The sequence below is a fragment of the Capra hircus genome, chromosome 2, assembly GCF_001704415.2.
Source record: "Capra hircus breed San Clemente chromosome 2, ASM170441v1, whole genome shotgun sequence".
NCBI classification, from domain to species: domain Eukaryota; kingdom Metazoa; phylum Chordata; class Mammalia; order Artiodactyla; family Bovidae; genus Capra; species Capra hircus.
Window position 1 is genome coordinate 131,416,717 of NC_030809.1, and position 18,263 is coordinate 131,434,979.

The following is an 18,263-nucleotide window of genomic DNA, read 5'->3' on the forward strand; positions in this document are numbered from 1 at the left end:
CAGCAAGCATTCTTCAGGTAGAAATTGACAAGCTGATTCTAAAAGGTATATAGAAATGCAAAGGACCTAGAATAGCCAAAATAATTTTGAAAAAAAAAAAGCTGGAGGATATACACTACCTGATTTCATAATTCAGTAGAGTCTTGCAACAGTGAGCAGGAAACTAAGACAATATGATGCAGGCATAAGGAGGAACAGATAGATCAATAGAATAAAATATAGACTTTCCTGGTAGCGTAGTGGATAAGAATCCGCCTGCCAAGGCAAGGGACGTGGGTTCGATCCCTGGTGTGAAAGGGTTCCACGTGCTGTGGGGCTGCTATGCAACTAAGTGAAGCTGGTGCTCTGCAATAAGAGAAGCCACCACCTGCCGCAACTAGAGAAAGCCCACGCAAAGCAACAAAGACCTGGCATAGACAAAGATAAATAAAATCTTTTTAAAAAGTAGAATATAGTGCAGATAGACACATGTATATATGGTTAGTTGATTTTTAACAAAATATCAAGCGATGACACTGATGGGAAAATGATAGTGTTTGTCACAAATGCTGCCGGAACAACTCGATATCCATATAGAGAAAAAAATTAAAGCACTAATCTATGCCTCAGACTATATATAAAAATGGATAAATTCCAAATGGGTTGGAGATCCAAATGTAAAAGCTAAAACCATAAAGCTTCTAGAAGAAAACATAAGAGAAAGCCTTTGTGAGCTACCTGATCTAAGGCAAAGATTTCTTAGGTAGGATACAAAAACAAAATCCACAAAAAAATACTGATAATTGGACTTCATCAAAATTAAAAATATCTGCTCATGAAAAGACACTGTTAAGTAATAAAAGACAAACCATTGACCGAAAGAAGATTTTATTTATGTGACAGAAGACTTAGTGCCAGAATGTATAAAAATTCTCAAAACTCAATATAAGAAATAGGTCAAAGATTTAAACCATCACATAACCAAAAGAAGATATATAAATGTCAGGCAAGCACATGAAAAAGATACTTACCATCCTTAGTAATTAGGGAAGTAAAAATTCAAGCTACAGTGTTATACTACAACACACCTACTAGAATAGCTAAAAGTTAAAAGACAAAACCCAAGGAACTGGCCACCCCAGATGCTGGGGAGGACGCAGAGCAATTAGAACATGCATGTGTTGTGAGTCTTCCGAATTTGCTGGCACCCTGAGCGCAGCACTTTCACAGCATCATCTTTCAGGATTTGAAAGAGCTCAGCGGGAATGCCATCACCTCCGCTAGCTTTGCTCGTAGTGATGCCTCCTAAGGCCCACTTGACTTCACTCTCCAGGACGTCCAGCTCTAGGTGAGCGACCACACCATGGTAGTCCAGATCACTGAGAACTTTTCTGCATAGTTCTTCCGTGTATTCTTGCCACCTCTTCTTAAGCTCTTCTTCTGTTAGGATGAGACAGTTAGACAGCATCACCAATTCAATGGGCATGAATTTGAGCAAAGTCCAGGAGATAGTGGAGAACAGAGGAGCTTGGTGTGCTATAGTCCATAGGGTTGCAGAGTCGGACACAACCTAGCAACTGAACAATAACAACAAGATGGTGGTGGTGGGAATGCAAAATGGTATAAGCCACTTTTGATAAGTTTTGCTTTCACTTTTTTTTTTTTAAAGTAAACATGTACTTACCATATGACTCAGCAATCCCATTCCTAGATATTTGCCTACAAGGAAAGAAAACATGTACCCACACAAAACCCTGTGTGTGAGTGTGCTAGCAGTTTTATTTAATAATAGCCCACAACAGGCAAACAGATAGCCATATGTGGCACTTCTGTATAATGGAAACTGCTCAGCAACAGAAAGAAACTACTGCTATCCACATCAACATGGATAACTCTGAAAAGTTTCATGTTGAATGAAAAAGCCAGGTTTGAAAGGCTACATACTGTAAGGATTCCATGTTTATATCATTCTATAGAAAATAACAGAAACCAGATCAGTGACTGCTCGGGGCTGGGGATGACACAGGGTAACTGTGAGGGTGTTAAAAATGACCCATTTAATGTTTGTGCTGCAGGTGGTTACACTACTACACACATTTGTGGAAACAGAACCGTTCATTCAAGATGAGTGAATTTTACTGCTTGTAAATTATACTGCACACCTGTTTTTTTTTAAAGGAATGAAATAATGACATTTGCAGCAATATTGATGGACCTAGAGATTACCACACTAAGTGGAGTAGGTCAGACAGAGAAAGACAAATATCAAAAGATGTTGCTTATACACGGAATCTTTAAAAATGGTGCAGATGAACTTGTTTATAGAACAGGAACAGACTCCCAGACTTAGAGGGCAGGCTTATGGTTGCCAAGGGAGAACGGTGGGGAGAAGGGTGAAGTGGGAGGATGGGACTGGCATACGCACACCACTAAAAGGGAAACAGGTCAACAAGGACCTAGTGTAGTGCACAGGAGTTATCCTCAGCGCTCTGCAATGACCTATATGGGGAAAGAATCTGAAAAGGCATAGATACATGAACGCGTAAAAGAAGCTCTGCTGCTGCTGCTGCTGCTGCTAAGTCGCTTCAGTCGTGTCCAACTCCGTGCAGCCCCACAGACGGCAGCCCACCAGGCTCCCCCGTCCCTGGGATTCTCCAGGCAAGAATACTGGAGTGGGTTGCCATTTCCTTCTCCAATGCATGAAAGCAAAAAGTCAAAGTGAGGTCGCTCAAGCATGTCCGACTCTTAGCCACCCCATGGACTGCAGCCCACCAGGCTCCTCCGTCCATGGGATTTTCCAGGCAAGAGTACTGGCTCAGTCATGTCCAACTTTTTGAGACCCTATGGACTATATAGTCTATGGAATTCTGCAGGCCAGAATACTGGAGTGGGTAGCCCTTCCCTTCTCCAGGGGATCTGCCGATTGAACCCAGCTCTCCTGCGTGCAGGCAGATTCTTTACCAGCTTAGCCACCAGGGAAGCCCGGGTCTATGAACATAACAAAATCACTTTGCTGTACATCTAAAACTAACACAGCATTGTGAATTAACTATATTCCAATATAAAATTAAAAAGAATCAATGTGCCATTGTGCTGTTGACACTGGACTGTATCTATTCATCTCCATTTCTTAACGGGAAACCACCCACCCAGGACTGTCTCCTCTCTTCCCAGTGAGCCCTGAGTAGCCTGGCTTCTATGCCAGAAGACACGAATGGACACCAGGCAAGGGGAGAGGCAGGGGATGAGGGCAGAGGCTCCCCGTAAGCCTTCCCCTCTAATCACTCTGGCAAGTACATGAGCTCAGGTTGGGTTCTGACACCTGTTTCCAGAGTCAGCCTGATACTAGGTAGGCATGCCCTCCAGACCCCAGGGATCTGGGGTGACTCAGCATTAAGAGCTGATGGCTGGTAACCTGCAACATAGATGGCAGCTGCCCTTCCTCTCTAACTATGGGATTTTCCTCCACCCATGGGATTTTCCTCCATCCATGGGATTTTCCAGGCAAGAGTACTGGAGTGGGGTGCCATCGCCTTCTCCCCCATGTACCCTGCTGCTGCTGCTGCTAAGTCGCTTCAGTCGTGTCCGACTCTGTGCGACCCCGTAGACGGCAGCCCATGAGGCTCCCCCGTCCCTGGGATTCTCCAGGCAAGAACACTGGAGTGGGTTGCCATTTCCTTCTCCAGTGCATGAAAGTAAAAAGTGTAAGTCACTCAGTCGTGTCCGACTCTTAGCGAGCCCATGGACTGCGGCCCACCAGGCTCCTCCGTCCATGGGATTTTCCAGGCAAGAGTGCTGGAGTGGGGTGCCATCGCCTTCTCCCCCATGTACCCTAGAGCCCAAGTATTCCACAAGAAAAGTCACCACAAGGGGGAGCCCGTGCGCCACAGTGAGGAGTAGCCCCCACTGGCTGCAACTCGAGAGAGCCTGCGCAAAGCAGCAAAGACCCAGTGCAGCCAGAAATAAACTACATACACACACATATAATATACATCTATATATTATACACATATGTATCATATATCTATACGCACACACACTATTTGATCCCCATAACAACCACCTGGGTGGATGCTCTTCTTGGCCTCATTTCCAGAATAGAAACTGAGGCACAGGGAAGTGAAACAACCCAGCCAGAAAGGAACCAAGATGAGGCTTAAACCCGCGTGAGCCTGATCCCAAAGAGGAGGTTTTTGAACGTCCCACTGCTGGATGCCACCTGATGATTCTGGGCTTTTTTTTTTACCTCACACCTTTGCTTCCCGAACCTTCTCCCGCGTCCTCGCAAATTCGGGGAATTCCCTCCACACAGACTCCTTCCCGTCTCTCAACCATCTCTAGCTGGAATGCCTGAGTTCTGCTCTAGCATCTGACTCAACTTGATTGAATCGGACCACTGTGGGGTGACTCACACCTAGGAAGAGCAACCCCAGAGACAGACAAGGTCAGTCGGCTACGGCCACCACGCCCCGTGAAGCTGCACCTTGTAGCCCGGGCCGGAACCTTCCGCGGGTCCAGGGAAGCGCCCCCTGCTGGAAGGCTGCCGCAAGTGAGCAGAGATGCCGCATACCTGGACTCACCCGGACACTCCAGGTGACGCCTGCCTTCCAGAGTCAGCAGAACCTGGCAAGAGCTGGTGGCGCTGACCTTCTCTGCTTCAGGGAGGTGGCCCGAGTCTCCTGCGCTGGCAGCCAACGTGGAGGCCGTGATGCAGGCACCCCCGCTGCAGATGCCCCGGCTCTTCTAGGTGCTGCTGATGCTTTGGCATCTCGGCTGGTTTGGAGGTGGGCGCCTCCGGAAGAGTCCCTTATTCTTGGTCAGGGTTTGTGGTGGACCCTAAGTAAACTTCACACGGAGCTGACCTCCTGGGCTCGGCTGGGGAGCAGGCGGGAGGCAAGGAGATGGCAGGGAAGAGAAGACGGGCAGGAGTCCCTGTGAACACGCACAGCGCCTTGCACTTGGAAGATGAAATGAGGGGTCGCAGGCTGTGGGGTAGAAGCGGCGCTGCAGACTCATGGGGGAGGACCCTGGAGCTAGCATGGGGGTGCAGGGGGCATTTTTATACGTTCCATGGCTGTGAGAGCCGCCCCTCTTGTGTGGTTGGGCACATGGTCTTCATGCTTCCTGCCCAAGTCATCAGGACCATGACTTCCTTTCTCCAAGCAGTAGCCCCAGATCTCACCAACAGCCACGGACTCCCCACTTGCCAGAAGCTCCATCCCAAGCTCTGTCTTCTCCTCCTCCCCACCTGAGGGCCCTTCCTCTCTTACCTGGGTCCTGCCTGCCTTCTGATGTCCAGCTGAAGCCCTGCCTCCTGCAGGTGGCCGTCCCTGGTCACCCTACTTGCGCCGATTTCCCTCTCTCTCATAAGCATCACCATCTGTGCCTGCTCCTCGGCCTCTGCACAGTGCGCCTACCTTGTTAGACATTCACCCTGTTCCTCTGGTTTCCTCCAGTGGGCAGCAAAAGGGCTTTGAACTCCACAGCCGGGAACAGTGCTGTACCCCAGGAGGAGGGGTCTGGTTGCAAGGAGACTTAGGAAAGAGGGGATTTCCCACGAGGGCAGGGAGACCCCCATGAAGCCAAACACAGGGTGTGCCCCAGTCATGATGAAGTAGGCTGTTACTGCTCCCCTCGCCCAGATTCTCCAGGTCTTCATGGTCTCAGCCTCTCTGTGTACGGCTACATTTTTCTCCTCATCAGCCTCCTCTGCTTTAGGGCCAGACGTGCGTATCTAGGCTCTGGCTTCAAACCTGTGAATCCTGTGCTCAGTGGAGTAAGACTGATGCCCCACTCCTGCAGGTTAGGGGAGAGAATCTGTTTGACTCCTGGGTCAGGGGACTTCCTGGCGCTGTCACCAGAGGTCAGCAGGGCAGAGTCACATGAGCTGTGCAAGGGCTGGGACTCCGAGGAGTGTGGTCAAGTCCTCTAAGGAGGGAGTGGGGTTTGGAAGAAGTGGGGCATTTCTAGGACAGGAAGGAAGATGCGTGATAAGGGCTAATGGACCACAGTGCCAGGGCCGAGGTTCCAGGTCAAACCCTTTACTTCTGCTCCTGCGCTTTCTGACATACTGGTCACAAACTGACTGCAGACTTTCCACAATTCTGCTGACTTTTCTCACTTGCTCACAAAAGTAGGTGAGAGGTGTCGGAAGTGCTGGAAAGACCTGAGTTCTAATCCAGACCTGCCATTTACTGGCTCCGTGAATTTGGTCCAATGACAAAAGATTTCTGAGTGTCCTCATCTGAAAAATTGAGGTTATGGAGGCAGTGGTGTGCAGTTGGGTGTGGTGGGAGAGGGTGGCAGTTATAGGAGCCCTGGAGCTGAGGGTTTAGCCAACTATTGGCACCCATGTGGTAGAGAGCCTGAGAGGCCAATATTTTCCTGTTTTTACATCACATCCTGATGTTATCAGGAAGGCAGGCCATTGAATAATTAACAGTGTTTCTTTTATGCTGACACATAAAACAGATGCATCTTGTAACTAACAGCATCCTGCATGCGTGCTAAGTCGCTCAGTTGTGTCTGACTCTTTGTGATCCTGTGGACTGTAGCCCGCCAGGTTCCTCTGTCCATGGGATTCTCCAGGCAAGGATACTGGCGTAGGTTGCCATATCCTTCAGGGGATCCTCCCAGCCGGGGGATCAAACCCGTAATCTCTTATGTCTCGTCTGCTGCATCGGCAGGTTTGTGTGTGTGTTTTACCACTAGGGCCACCTGGGAAGCCCAGTGGCATCTTAAATTTGGTGAAATAACATTATCAGTTGTGCTGATCTGAGGCAAGCGGCAATAGCACTGGGTAAAAATGTCCTCATCTGCGAAAAGGGGACAGTGTCCCTCCTTTAGCCAGCTGCTCTGAGGCTACAATGAGGCCACGCCTGGAGGTGCCTGCCCTCGCCTCCCTCCCACTGCTGGGGCACAGGGGGCTTGGGGCAAACAGAGCTGTCCTGAGCTGGGAGCTTGTTTGTTTATCTGTGGAGAGGGAGGCCTCTGCACCGAGGGCCAAGCAAATATTTGTGGTTGTGGATTAACTCGAGTTCCAGGCTGTCATGGCGGCAGGAGGGCAACCTTGCAGTTTCTCCGTGGCCCACCCCAGTAAGTCCCCTTCGAGGCAGGTCTGTGACAGGGGCTGGAGGAGGGGAGCAGGCCTGAAGGTGGGATCTTCTCGCCAGGGTTCGAGAAGCTGGCTGGAGCTTGGAGTAAGGAAATTGCAGCTCTGCCAGCAGCCAGGCCAAAGCTCTGGTTGGCATTCCTCGGGCTTGGGTCCCATGGTTCCCAGGGGCCTTCTTCCCAGACTCTGAGGGAGGTGGGAGTTGGCTGAGGGCCTCCAGATCTGAGCCATCACCAGAGGCAGCTTGGAGCCCCGGGGTGCCCCGGGGGTGCCCGCCCCACCCCCACCTCTACTTCTAAACCCTTTAAACAAAAGTCAGAACTAGCCTCAGAGGGAGTCAGCAAAGGTGGGAGGTCAGCAGGGAGGGGGTCCTGGTGGGGCACCCCCTCAGCCTGGGGGGCAACGGGGCACCTAGGTTTCTGGCCTGAAGTGCTACATCTGTGGCCTTGGGGCTTGCCTGGTGGTTTGGGGCAGGGGTTAAAGTTCCAGGCCTGGAGCCACGTGGGCCTGAGCTAACTAACTCTTCCACTTCCTGGTTGGGAGTGTTTGAAGAGTGACTTCTCTCCTGTGACCCTCAATCCCCGCTCTGTGAAATAGGGTGACGCGGTGAATACCTACCTCTTGAGTGGTGGTGAGCCTTAGCTGAGATACTACTAGCTCAAGCTTACTGAGCATTTGCTATGCGCAAACCTATTCAATAGCTTTATGTAGATTAACTCATTTTAATTCTCAGAAGAACCAGATAAGGCAGAAATACAGTTTTCCCATCCATTTTACAAACAAGGAGACCAAGGAGCAGTAAGGGGTCTTGCCTAGCAACCCTGTCCTGGAGCTGGGATTCGCTCTGACTTGGTGACCCGCCCTCTGAACCAGGTACAAATTGCTTCAAAGGCACCAGGAGTGTCCAGCAAATGTTAGTTATTACTCTTGGCCTGGCCTGTACACTGGCAGAGGCGCCACCCCCAAGCCCTCATCAGGGGAGGGCACAAACCCTTCTGTGCCGAGTCCCCTTTGATCTTCCCCGGGTTGCTGCCCCTTCCACTTCCTCTCTTCACCCTGCAGACTCAGGGCATGTGACCTTAGCTCTGTATAGAGAAGCGGACGGAACAGTGACCGGGGACCCCGACCCCAGCTCCCGCCCTGGCGACCAGCACACACACACACAGAGGAGGCTTGTTCACTCAGCTCCCACGGTGGGGGCAGGGGGTGGCGGTGGGCAGAGTGGGGCCTGGTGGGGCTGCTGGAAGCTCAGAAGTCCTCCTCAGACAGGTGGCTGTGGCTTCAGAATGTGGCAGCTTTCAAGCCTCTTACTGTTCGTGACCGTCTGGGGAATTTTCAGCACACCAGCTCCTCCCGGTAAGGCCATGCTCCGCATCCCCGCTCCCTGGGACCCTCGGGGTCTTCATACCTTTTGCTATCCCCTCTGAGCCTCAGGGTGAGGTGAGATGAACAGGGATGACGTGAGCGCGGGCAAGAGCAGCAGGGTGCGCAGGGTCTGAGTACTGAGATGGCCACCGGGAGCCCCTGGGGCACGCCCTTCCTCCTCCCTGGGGGGGAGCGGTCACACAGAGCCCTGGCTTTCCCTCTCCACCACTCCCTCCCTCAGCTGTGTAAACCCGCCCAGCTGCCACCCATACTACCCCAGGGCGGCCTCTCCTCCTAAAATGCTCATCTGCTGCCCTGCCCCAGCTGCTCCTCTGGTCCACACAGCCGAGAACCGGACCAGAATGCAGGGGGAGAGGGGGAGAGTAAATGTTTCTCCTGTGGGAGAAATGAGCCGCCTGGCTTATTAGGCAGGTCATTCCCCCACCTCCTGGGGCCACAGCAGGCTCTTACATTTCTGCCTCTTCTTGAGCGGCTGGTCTGCCTGGGGTGCCTTCCTCCCCACCCTCCACCCTGGTCAATGTGGCTCCTAAGGCCAGACTCAGTTCCAGCACATCTTCCTTCCCTGAGGATGCCCTTCCTGGCCACGGCATCCCGATCCCTCCACCGCGGCTGTTCCCCCTGCAGCCAAGGCAGACACCTTTCAGAGCCTGGGGGTATCGTGGTGCTCCCTGAGTGGCAGCGCTGCTGGTATCCAGGTGTTCCCGCCCAAGGGGAAGGGCATGGGAAAGTCATCACGGGGTGGGGGAGGGGAGGGCAGGGAGGCTGCAGGGAGGGAGTCAAGACTGGGTGCCTCAAGGCTTGGAGAACAATGGTGAAGGTGAAGTCGCTCAGTTGTGTCCAACTCTTTGGGACCCCGTGGACTGTAGCCTACCAGGCTCCTCCGTCCATGGGATTCTCCAGGCAAGAATACTGGAGTGGGTTGCTATTTCCTTCTCCAGAGGATCTTCCCGACCCAGGGATCGAACCCAGGTCTCCCACATTGGAGGTAGATGCTTTAACCTCTGAGCCACCAGGGAAGCCCATTTAACTCTGCAGTTGAACAATACCAAGAGCAGTGAAAGTCACTCAATAGCGTCAGACTCTGTGACCCCATGAAGGGGTCAGGAGCCTGCCAGGCTCCTCTGTCTATGGAATTCTCCAGGCCAGAATACTGGCGTAGGTTGCTTTTCCCTTCTCCAGGGGCTCTTCCTGACCCAGGAATGGAACCGGGGTCTCCTGCGCTGCAGGCGGGTTCTTTTCCAGCTGAGCCCCCAGGGAAGCCCAGTAATAGCAGCAGCATGTGGCACTGGTCGCTGGCTGCTCTTTTCTGCGCCTGGCACTGTGTTTTTGTTTTACATGATTATCTCATCCTCATCTTTTGATGAATAAACCAAAGTGAAGAGAGGTAAAGGCTGGCTCAAGGTCACATGGAGACTGGGTTGGGTTCAGAAGGTCTGGCTGTCTTAGCGCACGCACTCTGAATGGTCAAGCGTCCCGTCCTCAGATTACTTGTCACCTCCTTCGGGAGAAGGAGGAGAGCAGGGAAGGCGGGGACCCAAGATGCAAACCTCCCCAGGGTCTCTCCCCAGTGGGGGCCCCTCGTGGCAGGCCCCCCACCAAAGTCAGCTCCCCATCCCCGCCCCAGACTCAGTGTTCTCCAGCAGCCAGCGTGCCCACCAGGTGCTGCGGATCCGCAAACGTGCCAACTCCTTCCTGGAGGAGCTGCGGCCCGGCAGCGTGGAGCGTGAGTGCTCAGAGGAGGTCTGTGAGTTCGAGGAAGCTCGGGAGATTTTCCAAAACACGGAAGACACAGTAAGGCCGCCCGACTGGGTGCAGAACCTGAGGCTCAAGGGTGGGACCTGGAGGAGCAGCCTGGGGCCCTTGGAAGGGGGGCAGTGGACGCCAGCCCCTTGCCCTCCCAGCTCGCTGGGGTGCAGCCGCGGAGTAAATGGCCCTACGGTCTTGGTCAGGGCACACAGGACTCCAAGAAATAGAACTCTGCAATGAGCATGAAGAGTCTTGGAAGCTTAGGGCTGGGTTCCCACTCAGTCCCACGGGAGGCATTCAGCCTCAGTTCACCTGTGACTGGCCACCACTGCCTCCCCTCTCCTCTCTCCCTGTGGCCAAACGGCCACCCCTGCTTCCATGCCGCACCCCTGCTTAACTGCTCATCAAGCAACCCAAGACTCTGATGTCTCTGCACACACACTCTGTGCCTCAGAGTCTCCAGGGCTGAAACCTGGTTGCTCAGGGCATCTAAGGAAAGGGTCTGTCCTCTCTGGCCCCCAGAGCTCCGTGGTGGAGACCCTGAGGCCGTAGGGTGCACTCAGTAAGGGAGGTGGCTTCCTGATACAAGGCTCAGACCCCCTCCAGCTCCAAGAGCTCACTTTAGCTTCTAGGACCTGGGGGCTGTGCCATCACAGGGGGCGCCTCAAGCTGTCTGTAGGCATGCCCTCCTACTCAGGGCTTTCAGGGCTGAAGGGGGAACTCTGGGCAGCTTTTTCTCTTGCCTTCCTCCACCACCTTGACTAGATCCCCACGGTCTCTTTCCTCAAATGGCCTCCTCAGCAGACGCCTAGGTGGCTTTCTGTAGGCATGGCCTGGGCACATCACACCCACCTAACCCGAGTCTCCAGCGGGGGGCTTGTGGCCTGGGCATCAAGCAGTGGGTCTCAGGGAATGGTGGTCCCAGCCCAGCAGCAGAAGTGCCACCAGGACGGCGGTTCTAGTCACCAAGTCATGTCAGACTCTTGCAAACCCAGGGACTGTTGCCCGCCAGGCTCCTCTGTCCATGGGGTTTTCCAGGCAAGAATACTGGAGTGGGTTGCCATTTCCTTCTCTAGGGGATCTTCTTGATCCAGGGATCGTACCCAGGTCTCCTGAATTCCTGGCAGATTCTTCACCAAGTCACTAGGGAAGCCCAAACCTGGTTACAAAAGCAGACTTCTTGAACTAGCAAGCTGTGTCTCACCTACAAGCTCCTGCTGGTCACTCAGCTCTGAGCACACCCGCTCAGGGAGACCAGACAGGCTGAGAAAGGAGGGCGGGGCTGGAAAGAGACGGAGCCGGGCACGCCGCGGGTGGGGGAGCTTTTGGGTCCCTGCTGCCGCAGCTGCTGCTTTGGTGGCAGCCAGCACCCAGAGCGAGCTTCCAGGGTACTGGGGTCAGGTATGGGATGAGGAGACGGCCAGAGAGGCAAGGGGGAGCCTGGCATTGCTCAGGATGCAGCTGCCTCCCCGCCCCGCCCCTCCCCGGCTCGTGTGGGGTAGTCGCTCCCCTGCCCGTTTAGATGCTGCCCTGCTGGACCCGGGCCAGCGCGGGGAGGGGCCCCAGGGGCTCCCCATTTACACAGGTGGGCTGACGGCCCCTGATGCCGCCACTTCTCTCCGCAGATGGCCTTCTGGTCCAAGTATAGCGGTGAGTGCGCTCCAGACCTCGGGCCGCCACACCTGTGCCTCTCGGGGGGCTCCGGGTCGCTGGAGAACCGGGAGCGGGCCGGCGGCCCGGGTGACGCCCTCTTCACCCCTCGTCGCAGACGGGGACCAGTGCGAGCAGCGGCCCTCGGGGAGCCCGTGCGACCTCCCGTGCTGCGGGCGCGGCAAGTGCATCGACGGCCTGGGCGGCTTCCGCTGCGACTGCGCGGAGGGCTGGGAGGGCCGCTTCTGCCTGCACGGTGAGGGGGCGGGGGCGGCGGGGCGGGGGCCTCCCCGGGCCCGGGGCCGGCGGGGCGCGTAGAGCCTCGGCGCCCTCGCGGCGCCCTCCGTGTCTGCCCAGAGGTGCGCTTCACCAACTGCTCGGCGGAAAACGGCGGCTGTGCGCACTACTGCCTGGAGGAGGCGGGCCGGCGCCACTGCAGCTGCGCGCCCGGCTACCGGCTGCAGGACGACCACCAGCTCTGCGAGTCCAAGGGTGAGCGCCCTCAGCGGGGGCCGCGCGGGGTCCCCGGGCGGTGAGCGAGCCACCGTGCTGAGCCCCGGCAAGGGAGGTGGGAGAAGGAGGCGGTCCCCGACGGGTGTCGCGGGTGTCCTGCCCGCTCGTTCCTTCGCTTGCCCGACTTTCTGCAGGCGCCACCGCTCACCTTGGGGACGCCTCCTGGGGCAGGAGCACAGAGGTATCTCCTCGGATGAGCGGACGTAGAGGCTCCAGCACCCTCCACATCTATCGTGTGCATGCTCACTCGTGTCTGACTCTTTGCGACCCCATGGACTGGAGCCCACCAGGCTCCTCTGTCCCTGGAGTTTTCCAGGCAAGAAACCTGGAGCAAGTTGCTGTTTGCTTCTCCCGGAGGTCTTCCCAACCCAGGCACTGAACCCGAGTCTCCTGCGTCTCCGGCACGGGCAGGCAGATTCTTCACCAGCTGAGCCAGCTTGGATGGCTTTCCACTGCCTTGACCTTTGGCTTCTCTGAAGAGAGAGAGAGCAACCTTCTTTTCTGTTTTCCTTTTTGTACCTTTTAATTTCTATCAGAGTTAGATGCTTACACAACAATCGGAGTTTGGCAACTCTTACCATGAATTTCAACAGGTGGTTCCTCAGGGTGGATCCTCTTTCATTCACTGTGTAGCACCTTTTTCGTGTGGAAATTCACATCTTCTACTTCTAGGAACGTTTCTTTAGTTATTTCCTTGGTGGCTTGATCTCCTGCTTTCTCTGTTCTCCCTTTCTGCGTCTTCTAATCAGATCTCTTCCCCCTGGGCTGATTTTCTAGTTTTATGATCTCTTCCTTCTGTTTTCCATCTCTTTGATTGTGTGTTCTTCTTTTGGGGAACTTAAATATAGTCCAGTCCTTTTATAGTCCTTTTACTGAAAAAAAAAAAAAAAAAGAAGAAAATCTAACTTTTCCTTTTGAAGTAATTAGAGAGTCACAGGATGTTTCAAAGAAAGACCTGCTGAGCCTGTTGGCCAGTGGACTTTTCTGTGAGACCATCTGAAGGCTCAAGTCACTGACAGAACCCTGTTGCCTTAGGTCTTCAGGACATTTTCTGAGAGGAATTATCCACACTCATGCTTGAGTGGTCGCAGCCTGGCTTTAGCCCCTTCTGGGGGTGCAGGGGAGAGGAGCTGGCAGTTGCCCAGTCCGCAGGTGTCTGCGCGACTTGCTCTGGCCAGCCTTGCGTGTCGGTCTTTCCTGTGGCGTCTCCTTGAGTCCTGAGCTCACAGTGTCTGGTTCACCCTCTCCAGAGAATACACCTAGGGTCTTCGGCAGGGGTCAGAGACGAGAGTCAAGTCCCTGATGAGGGCTCGAGACAGAAGCCTAGGGCTCTGGCAGTTTCTCTGACAAACTCTCAACATTCCTGCCATACTTCCTGGACAGCTTCCTCAGACACACATGGAGGCTTCCTGGGCACCTCTGGGGCTAAGCAGCCTGCCACCGCATCTCCTACTACTGGCTGAGGTTTCGGCTTCCTCCAGCGACCAAGTCAGCCACTGTGCCCCCAGCTTCCGGATTTTTGTTGCTGTTGTCTCATCTCCATTTGCTGTCACTGTTCTCCCTGCTGACGGCTTCCTCTTGCTCCTGCAAGTCTGAATCTCTCAACCCAGTGTGAAGGGCCCTGGCCTCAGTTCTGTTCTACGCTCTCTTCTCCTGGCAGAGGGCCGCACAACTGTGCTTAGAGCCACTTTGAGGCTCTCCAGGAGTGCCCACCTCCACCTGCCCATGAGTTCTTACCTCTGTTAGGAGCTCGGTAACGTCCCAGCATGAGAGCTCACTGCACGTCCCAGGGATTACTCCCAACAGCCCTGGGGTGTACTGAACTCCTAGAACTTGAACAAGCTGCCTAAGGACAGGCCACTGGGCAGAGATGCTGCTTGGTCTGACTCTTGCCATGAAGTGGCACTGTTTTTTAACTGACTGACTGACCTGAGGGGCTTTGCAAGGTGATAGAACTACACGTCTAAGCATCATTTATCCTACAAGGCAGTAAATGAGGCTGCTTGCAGGAGGTAGACAGGCGTGGGGGGCAGTCTTGGGAGCAGGGCCTGGCAGGCACTCAGCTGCTTTCTCCTGCCTTCAGTGACGTTCCCTTGTGGGAGGCTAGGGAAGCGAATGGAGAAGAAACGCAAGACCTTGAAACGTGACACGAACCAAGTCGACCAAGAAGACCAGTTGGATCCACGGATTGTCAGTGGACAGGAGGCCAGATGGGGAGACAGCCCCTGGCAGGTGAGAGGAGAGGCAACAGTTCACCGTCTGGGTCAGGAGTCACTGAGCCCAGTTCCTGTTGTGGAGGCATCAGTGGGGAGGGAAGTGAGCCTTTGCTCTCCGTAGGGGAGGCAGTGCCAAGTCCCAAAGAAAGACGGCGCTAACCTGATGAGAGAGGAGCAGTTGGGCAGGGTGGAGTGGGCACAGGTATATGTATCTACAGCACCCTTGGGTGCAGAGCAAGCAGGAAGAAGTATAGCTTTAAGAATCAGCTGGAAAGATAACGCTGTGCTGGTGGTGTTTCAGGCAGAGGCCTGGCTGAGGGGAGCAGCGTTTGCATAGCAAAAGGCTAGGAGGGAGGGTTGACCGCGAGTCCCTCTCCAGTTTCCCCATGGAAACTAACACTTACTTGATGTCTGACTCCCAGGCACTAGGGGTTAGGGTCCCCAGAGATCAAAAACCTGGGGACTGGTAGGTCTTGGGGATCTCACCCCCAGGAGGGTCAGGATCCTAAACACACAGCAACCCAATGGGACCAGAGCTGGGATGGTTGGCAGGACAGTGGCTGAGGAAACCTGAAGGGGGACCCCCAAGAGCTGTTGGGGGCCTCAAAGGCTACCCGGAGGACTCGAGGCCCAGCCTTAGCCATTGAGGGTAGGAAGAACTCTCTGCATGCTGCTGAGTGTGATTATAGGAACAGCATGGGCAAACGTGGGGAGACACCCTGGAACAGGCAAACTCTTATCAAACGTGCAGAGGAGAAAGTGCCCAAAAGTCCACGCTGTGTGACCAGGGAACCCAGGAAAGCCCTACTTATGCAGCCAGTGCGTTGAACTTGAGAACCATACCTAGGGCTGTGACAAGACCCTGGAGGCCTGAGCGGAGCTGTCACAAAGCTGTGTTGTAAAGTCCCTGCCCACCGCCCCCCGCCCCCAACCCCTTCCAGGCAGTGCTGCTGGACTCCAAGAAGAAGCTGGTCTGTGGGGCAGTGTTAATCCACATCTCCTGGGTGCTGACGGTGGCCCACTGCTTGGAGAACCATAAGAAGCTCATCGTCAGGCTCGGTGCGGGCTGGAAGCAGGCTGGAGGGTGGCTGGGTTTGGGAAGCCTGGTCTCTGGGGGACTTGAACCCACACAGAAGGCATCTGGTGGGAAGAGGGCTGTGTGCTCCCAGCCCACTCCTCCCACAGTGGGATTTTAGACACCGTGACACCAGGTAAGTTTGCACGTAAGGGGTTCTCTTTGAATCTGGTGGCCAGGTGTTTACATATGTGTGTTTGCAAATGAGAGGGTTACACACATACTTATGTCTTCACTCTCACTGTGTGGAGCAGGCTGTGTGTAGCACCCTGGGTGCAGAGACCCAGAAGGTGTCCACATGGCCTGGCCTAAGGGCCGCGCTTCACACAGATTGACAGGGATCGACTGTGCAGTGGGACCCTGGCATCTCCCATAGCAGTCAGCTGCTTCCCTGCAACAGCCCAGGGCTCCCCAAGCCTGGGCCCCACTCTACCAGTTTCTGGGGGTGGGGGCTCTCACTCCAACCATCAGGCAAAAAAGAAGGAAAAAGATATGTATTGAGAATGACTGACCAGACCCACACTTTCTGCCATTATGTCCAGCACAACCAAAGGCCAGTGGCCTCCCATGGGGCTGGGCTTGGAATAAGAGCCCCACCCCCACTCACCAAGAGCCATCTGCCTCACCTGAGAAGACCTTGTGTCGTGTGTGCGATCCAGGTCTTTTTCCCCTGGTTAGAGCCTGTGTCCCGCTGGCCCTCCTTCTTTGGGTCCTGCTGCTCCTGCCCTGCCCCCACTTCAGCAGGCACCCCATCTTCTCTTTGAGGCTCTGCTCTATGTCCCAGGTTTCCAGGGAGCTTCCCTGCTGACTGCCCACTGCTGGCCACTGCCCAAGCCTCACTGCTGCACTTCTGAGCCAGTCCTGACTTCAGACCAGTGTTTGCCCCTGTAGGACAGACGCTCGTAGGCTGTTAACTTGATAGGGACCTGTGGCCCAGGACCTGCCAGGGATGCGTGGTGGCCACTCCCACTGTGGACCCATTCCCTGCCATCCACGAGGGCCCACAGGAGCAGGGCAGTGCTGTTAGCTTCAGCAGGGGCCCTGGGGAAGGACGTGCTCCCAGGCTCACTCTGACAGCCCCTCTGCCCTGCAGGGGAGTATGACATGCGGCGCTGGGAGAGCTGGGAGGTGGACCTGGACATCAAGGAGGTCATCGTCCACCCTAACTACACCAAGAGCACCAGTGACAACGACATCGCCCTGCTCCACCTGGCCAAGCCTGCCACTCTTTCGCAGACCATCGTGCCCATCTGCCTCCCGGACAGTGGCCTCTCTGAGCGCAAGCTCACTCAGGTCGGCCAGGAGACTGTGGTGACAGGCTGGGGCTACCGTGACGAGACCAAGAAAAACCGCACCTCCATCCTCAACTTCATCAAGATCCCCGTGGTCTCGTACAATGCATGCGTCCACGCCATGGAAAACAAGGTCTCTGAGAACATGCTGTGTGCTGGCATCCTCGGGAACTCGAGGGATGCCTGCGAGGGCGACAGTGGGGGGCCTATGGTCACCTTCTTCCGTGGCACCTGGTTCCTGGTGGGCCTGGTGAGCTGGGGCGAGGGCTGTGGGCGCCTCTACAACTACGGCATTTACACCAAAGTCAGCCGTTACCTTGACTGGATCTACGGCCACATCAAAGCTGAGGCCGCTCTTGAGAGCCAGGTGCCTTAGCATCCCCCGTCACTTGTGTCTGGACCCCAGAGAACACCCTTGGATAGGGGCTGGATTGTTGAATGGCAAGATGTTGGACATTAAAAAGGGCTTGCTGCAAGCACACCAGCTACGGCTCTATTTTTTCAACCCCTTTCTGGGCTGCTCTGGAGGGAAGTATTTTTGGAGCATCTACTGCGTGCCCCACACTTTATGAACAGAATCTTATTTAACTCCCACAGCACCTCTGTGGGGTAGGAAGGAGCGTATCCAAGGTTTGCGGCATCTGAAGCCGATAACGTGTAGGAAAGCTCGCTTAATGAAAAAGAATACAAAGTGGGACTACAAAAGTGTGAGAGCCCCTTCCAGGACTTTGGAAGGAGCTTGTGTGAGTCAGGGATCCAGATCCAGAGTAAATCCACCTCTGAAGGTACAGATTGCAGCTCATATTTTAGGGGAAGAAACAGCTTCAGGAAGTTTTGCATTGTGAAGCCAAGACCCAAACTAGGTCTGACTTCCATTCGGCTGTCCCCCTCTCTTCCTGCTGGCTATGGAGGCCAGCATTGGCCTGGTGTGAGGAGGAGCCAGAGACCCAGAGGGCTTGGTTGAGTCCAGAATGAGCTCACACTGTAAGTGGTGAAGCTGTTTAAGAACAATGTCACACAATCAATAAACAAGAGGTTCTGTCTTGACCTGGCCTTATAGGCGTACCTGAATGAGATCGAGAAGTAAGTTAGGATGCACCCAACAGAAAGGGAGAGTGGTGAGATAAAGCCAAAACAATTAGTCTAAAGTCATCAGATCAGTCTAACTCTATGTATGCCTCAGGCAAGTCACTTCTGTTTTCTGGGCATTAGTAAAACGAAGATTAGGTTGACAGCGGTGGTTCTCAACCTTCGCTGTACTTTTGAATCTCCTGCGGGGCTTTCAAAAACATGTC

The 18,263-nt window shown here is 54.4% G+C and overlaps 1 protein-coding gene across 8 annotated transcripts; it reads left to right on the forward strand.

Annotated features, from left to right (window-relative positions):
• On the forward strand, window positions 6,978-17,449 carry PROC (protein C, inactivator of coagulation factors Va and VIIIa). 8 transcript variants are annotated; one of them, XM_018065813.1, is made up of 11 exons: window positions 7,022-7,074; window positions 7,875-7,963; window positions 8,153-8,283; window positions 8,356-8,446; window positions 10,101-10,267; window positions 11,848-11,872; window positions 11,991-12,128; window positions 12,230-12,364; window positions 14,469-14,617; window positions 15,543-15,660; window positions 16,770-17,449. In XM_018065813.1, the coding sequence occupies exons 4-11, from the start codon at window positions 8,377-8,379 to the stop codon at window positions 17,342-17,344; spliced, it is 1,377 nt and encodes a 458-aa protein (XP_017921302.1). In that variant the 5' UTR covers window positions 7,022-7,074; window positions 7,875-7,963; window positions 8,153-8,283; window positions 8,356-8,376; the 3' UTR covers window positions 17,345-17,449. The 8 variants fall into 8 exon arrangements, with proteins under 8 accessions (XP_017921293.1, XP_017921297.1, XP_017921301.1 ...); XM_018065815.1 differs by having other exon boundaries at window positions 8,360-8,446; XM_018065804.1 differs by lacking the exon at window positions 7,875-7,963 and having other exon boundaries at window positions 6,978-7,074.

What these genes read in the sequence shown, in the direction of transcription:
- PROC (XM_018065804.1), top strand. Translation starts at nt 7,029, where the DNA reads ATGGCGGCAGGAGGGCAACCTTGCAGTTTCTCCGTGGCCCACCCCA. An exon ending in CTTCTGGTCCAAGTATAGCG is followed by an intron (nt 11,873 to 11,990) that starts GTGAGTGCGCTC and finishes CCCTCGTCGCAG; the next exon opens with ACGGGGACCAGTGCGAGCAG. An exon ending in GGGCCGCTTCTGCCTGCACG is followed by an intron (nt 12,129 to 12,229) that starts GTGAGGGGGCGG and finishes GTGTCTGCCCAG; the next exon opens with AGGTGCGCTTCACCAACTGC.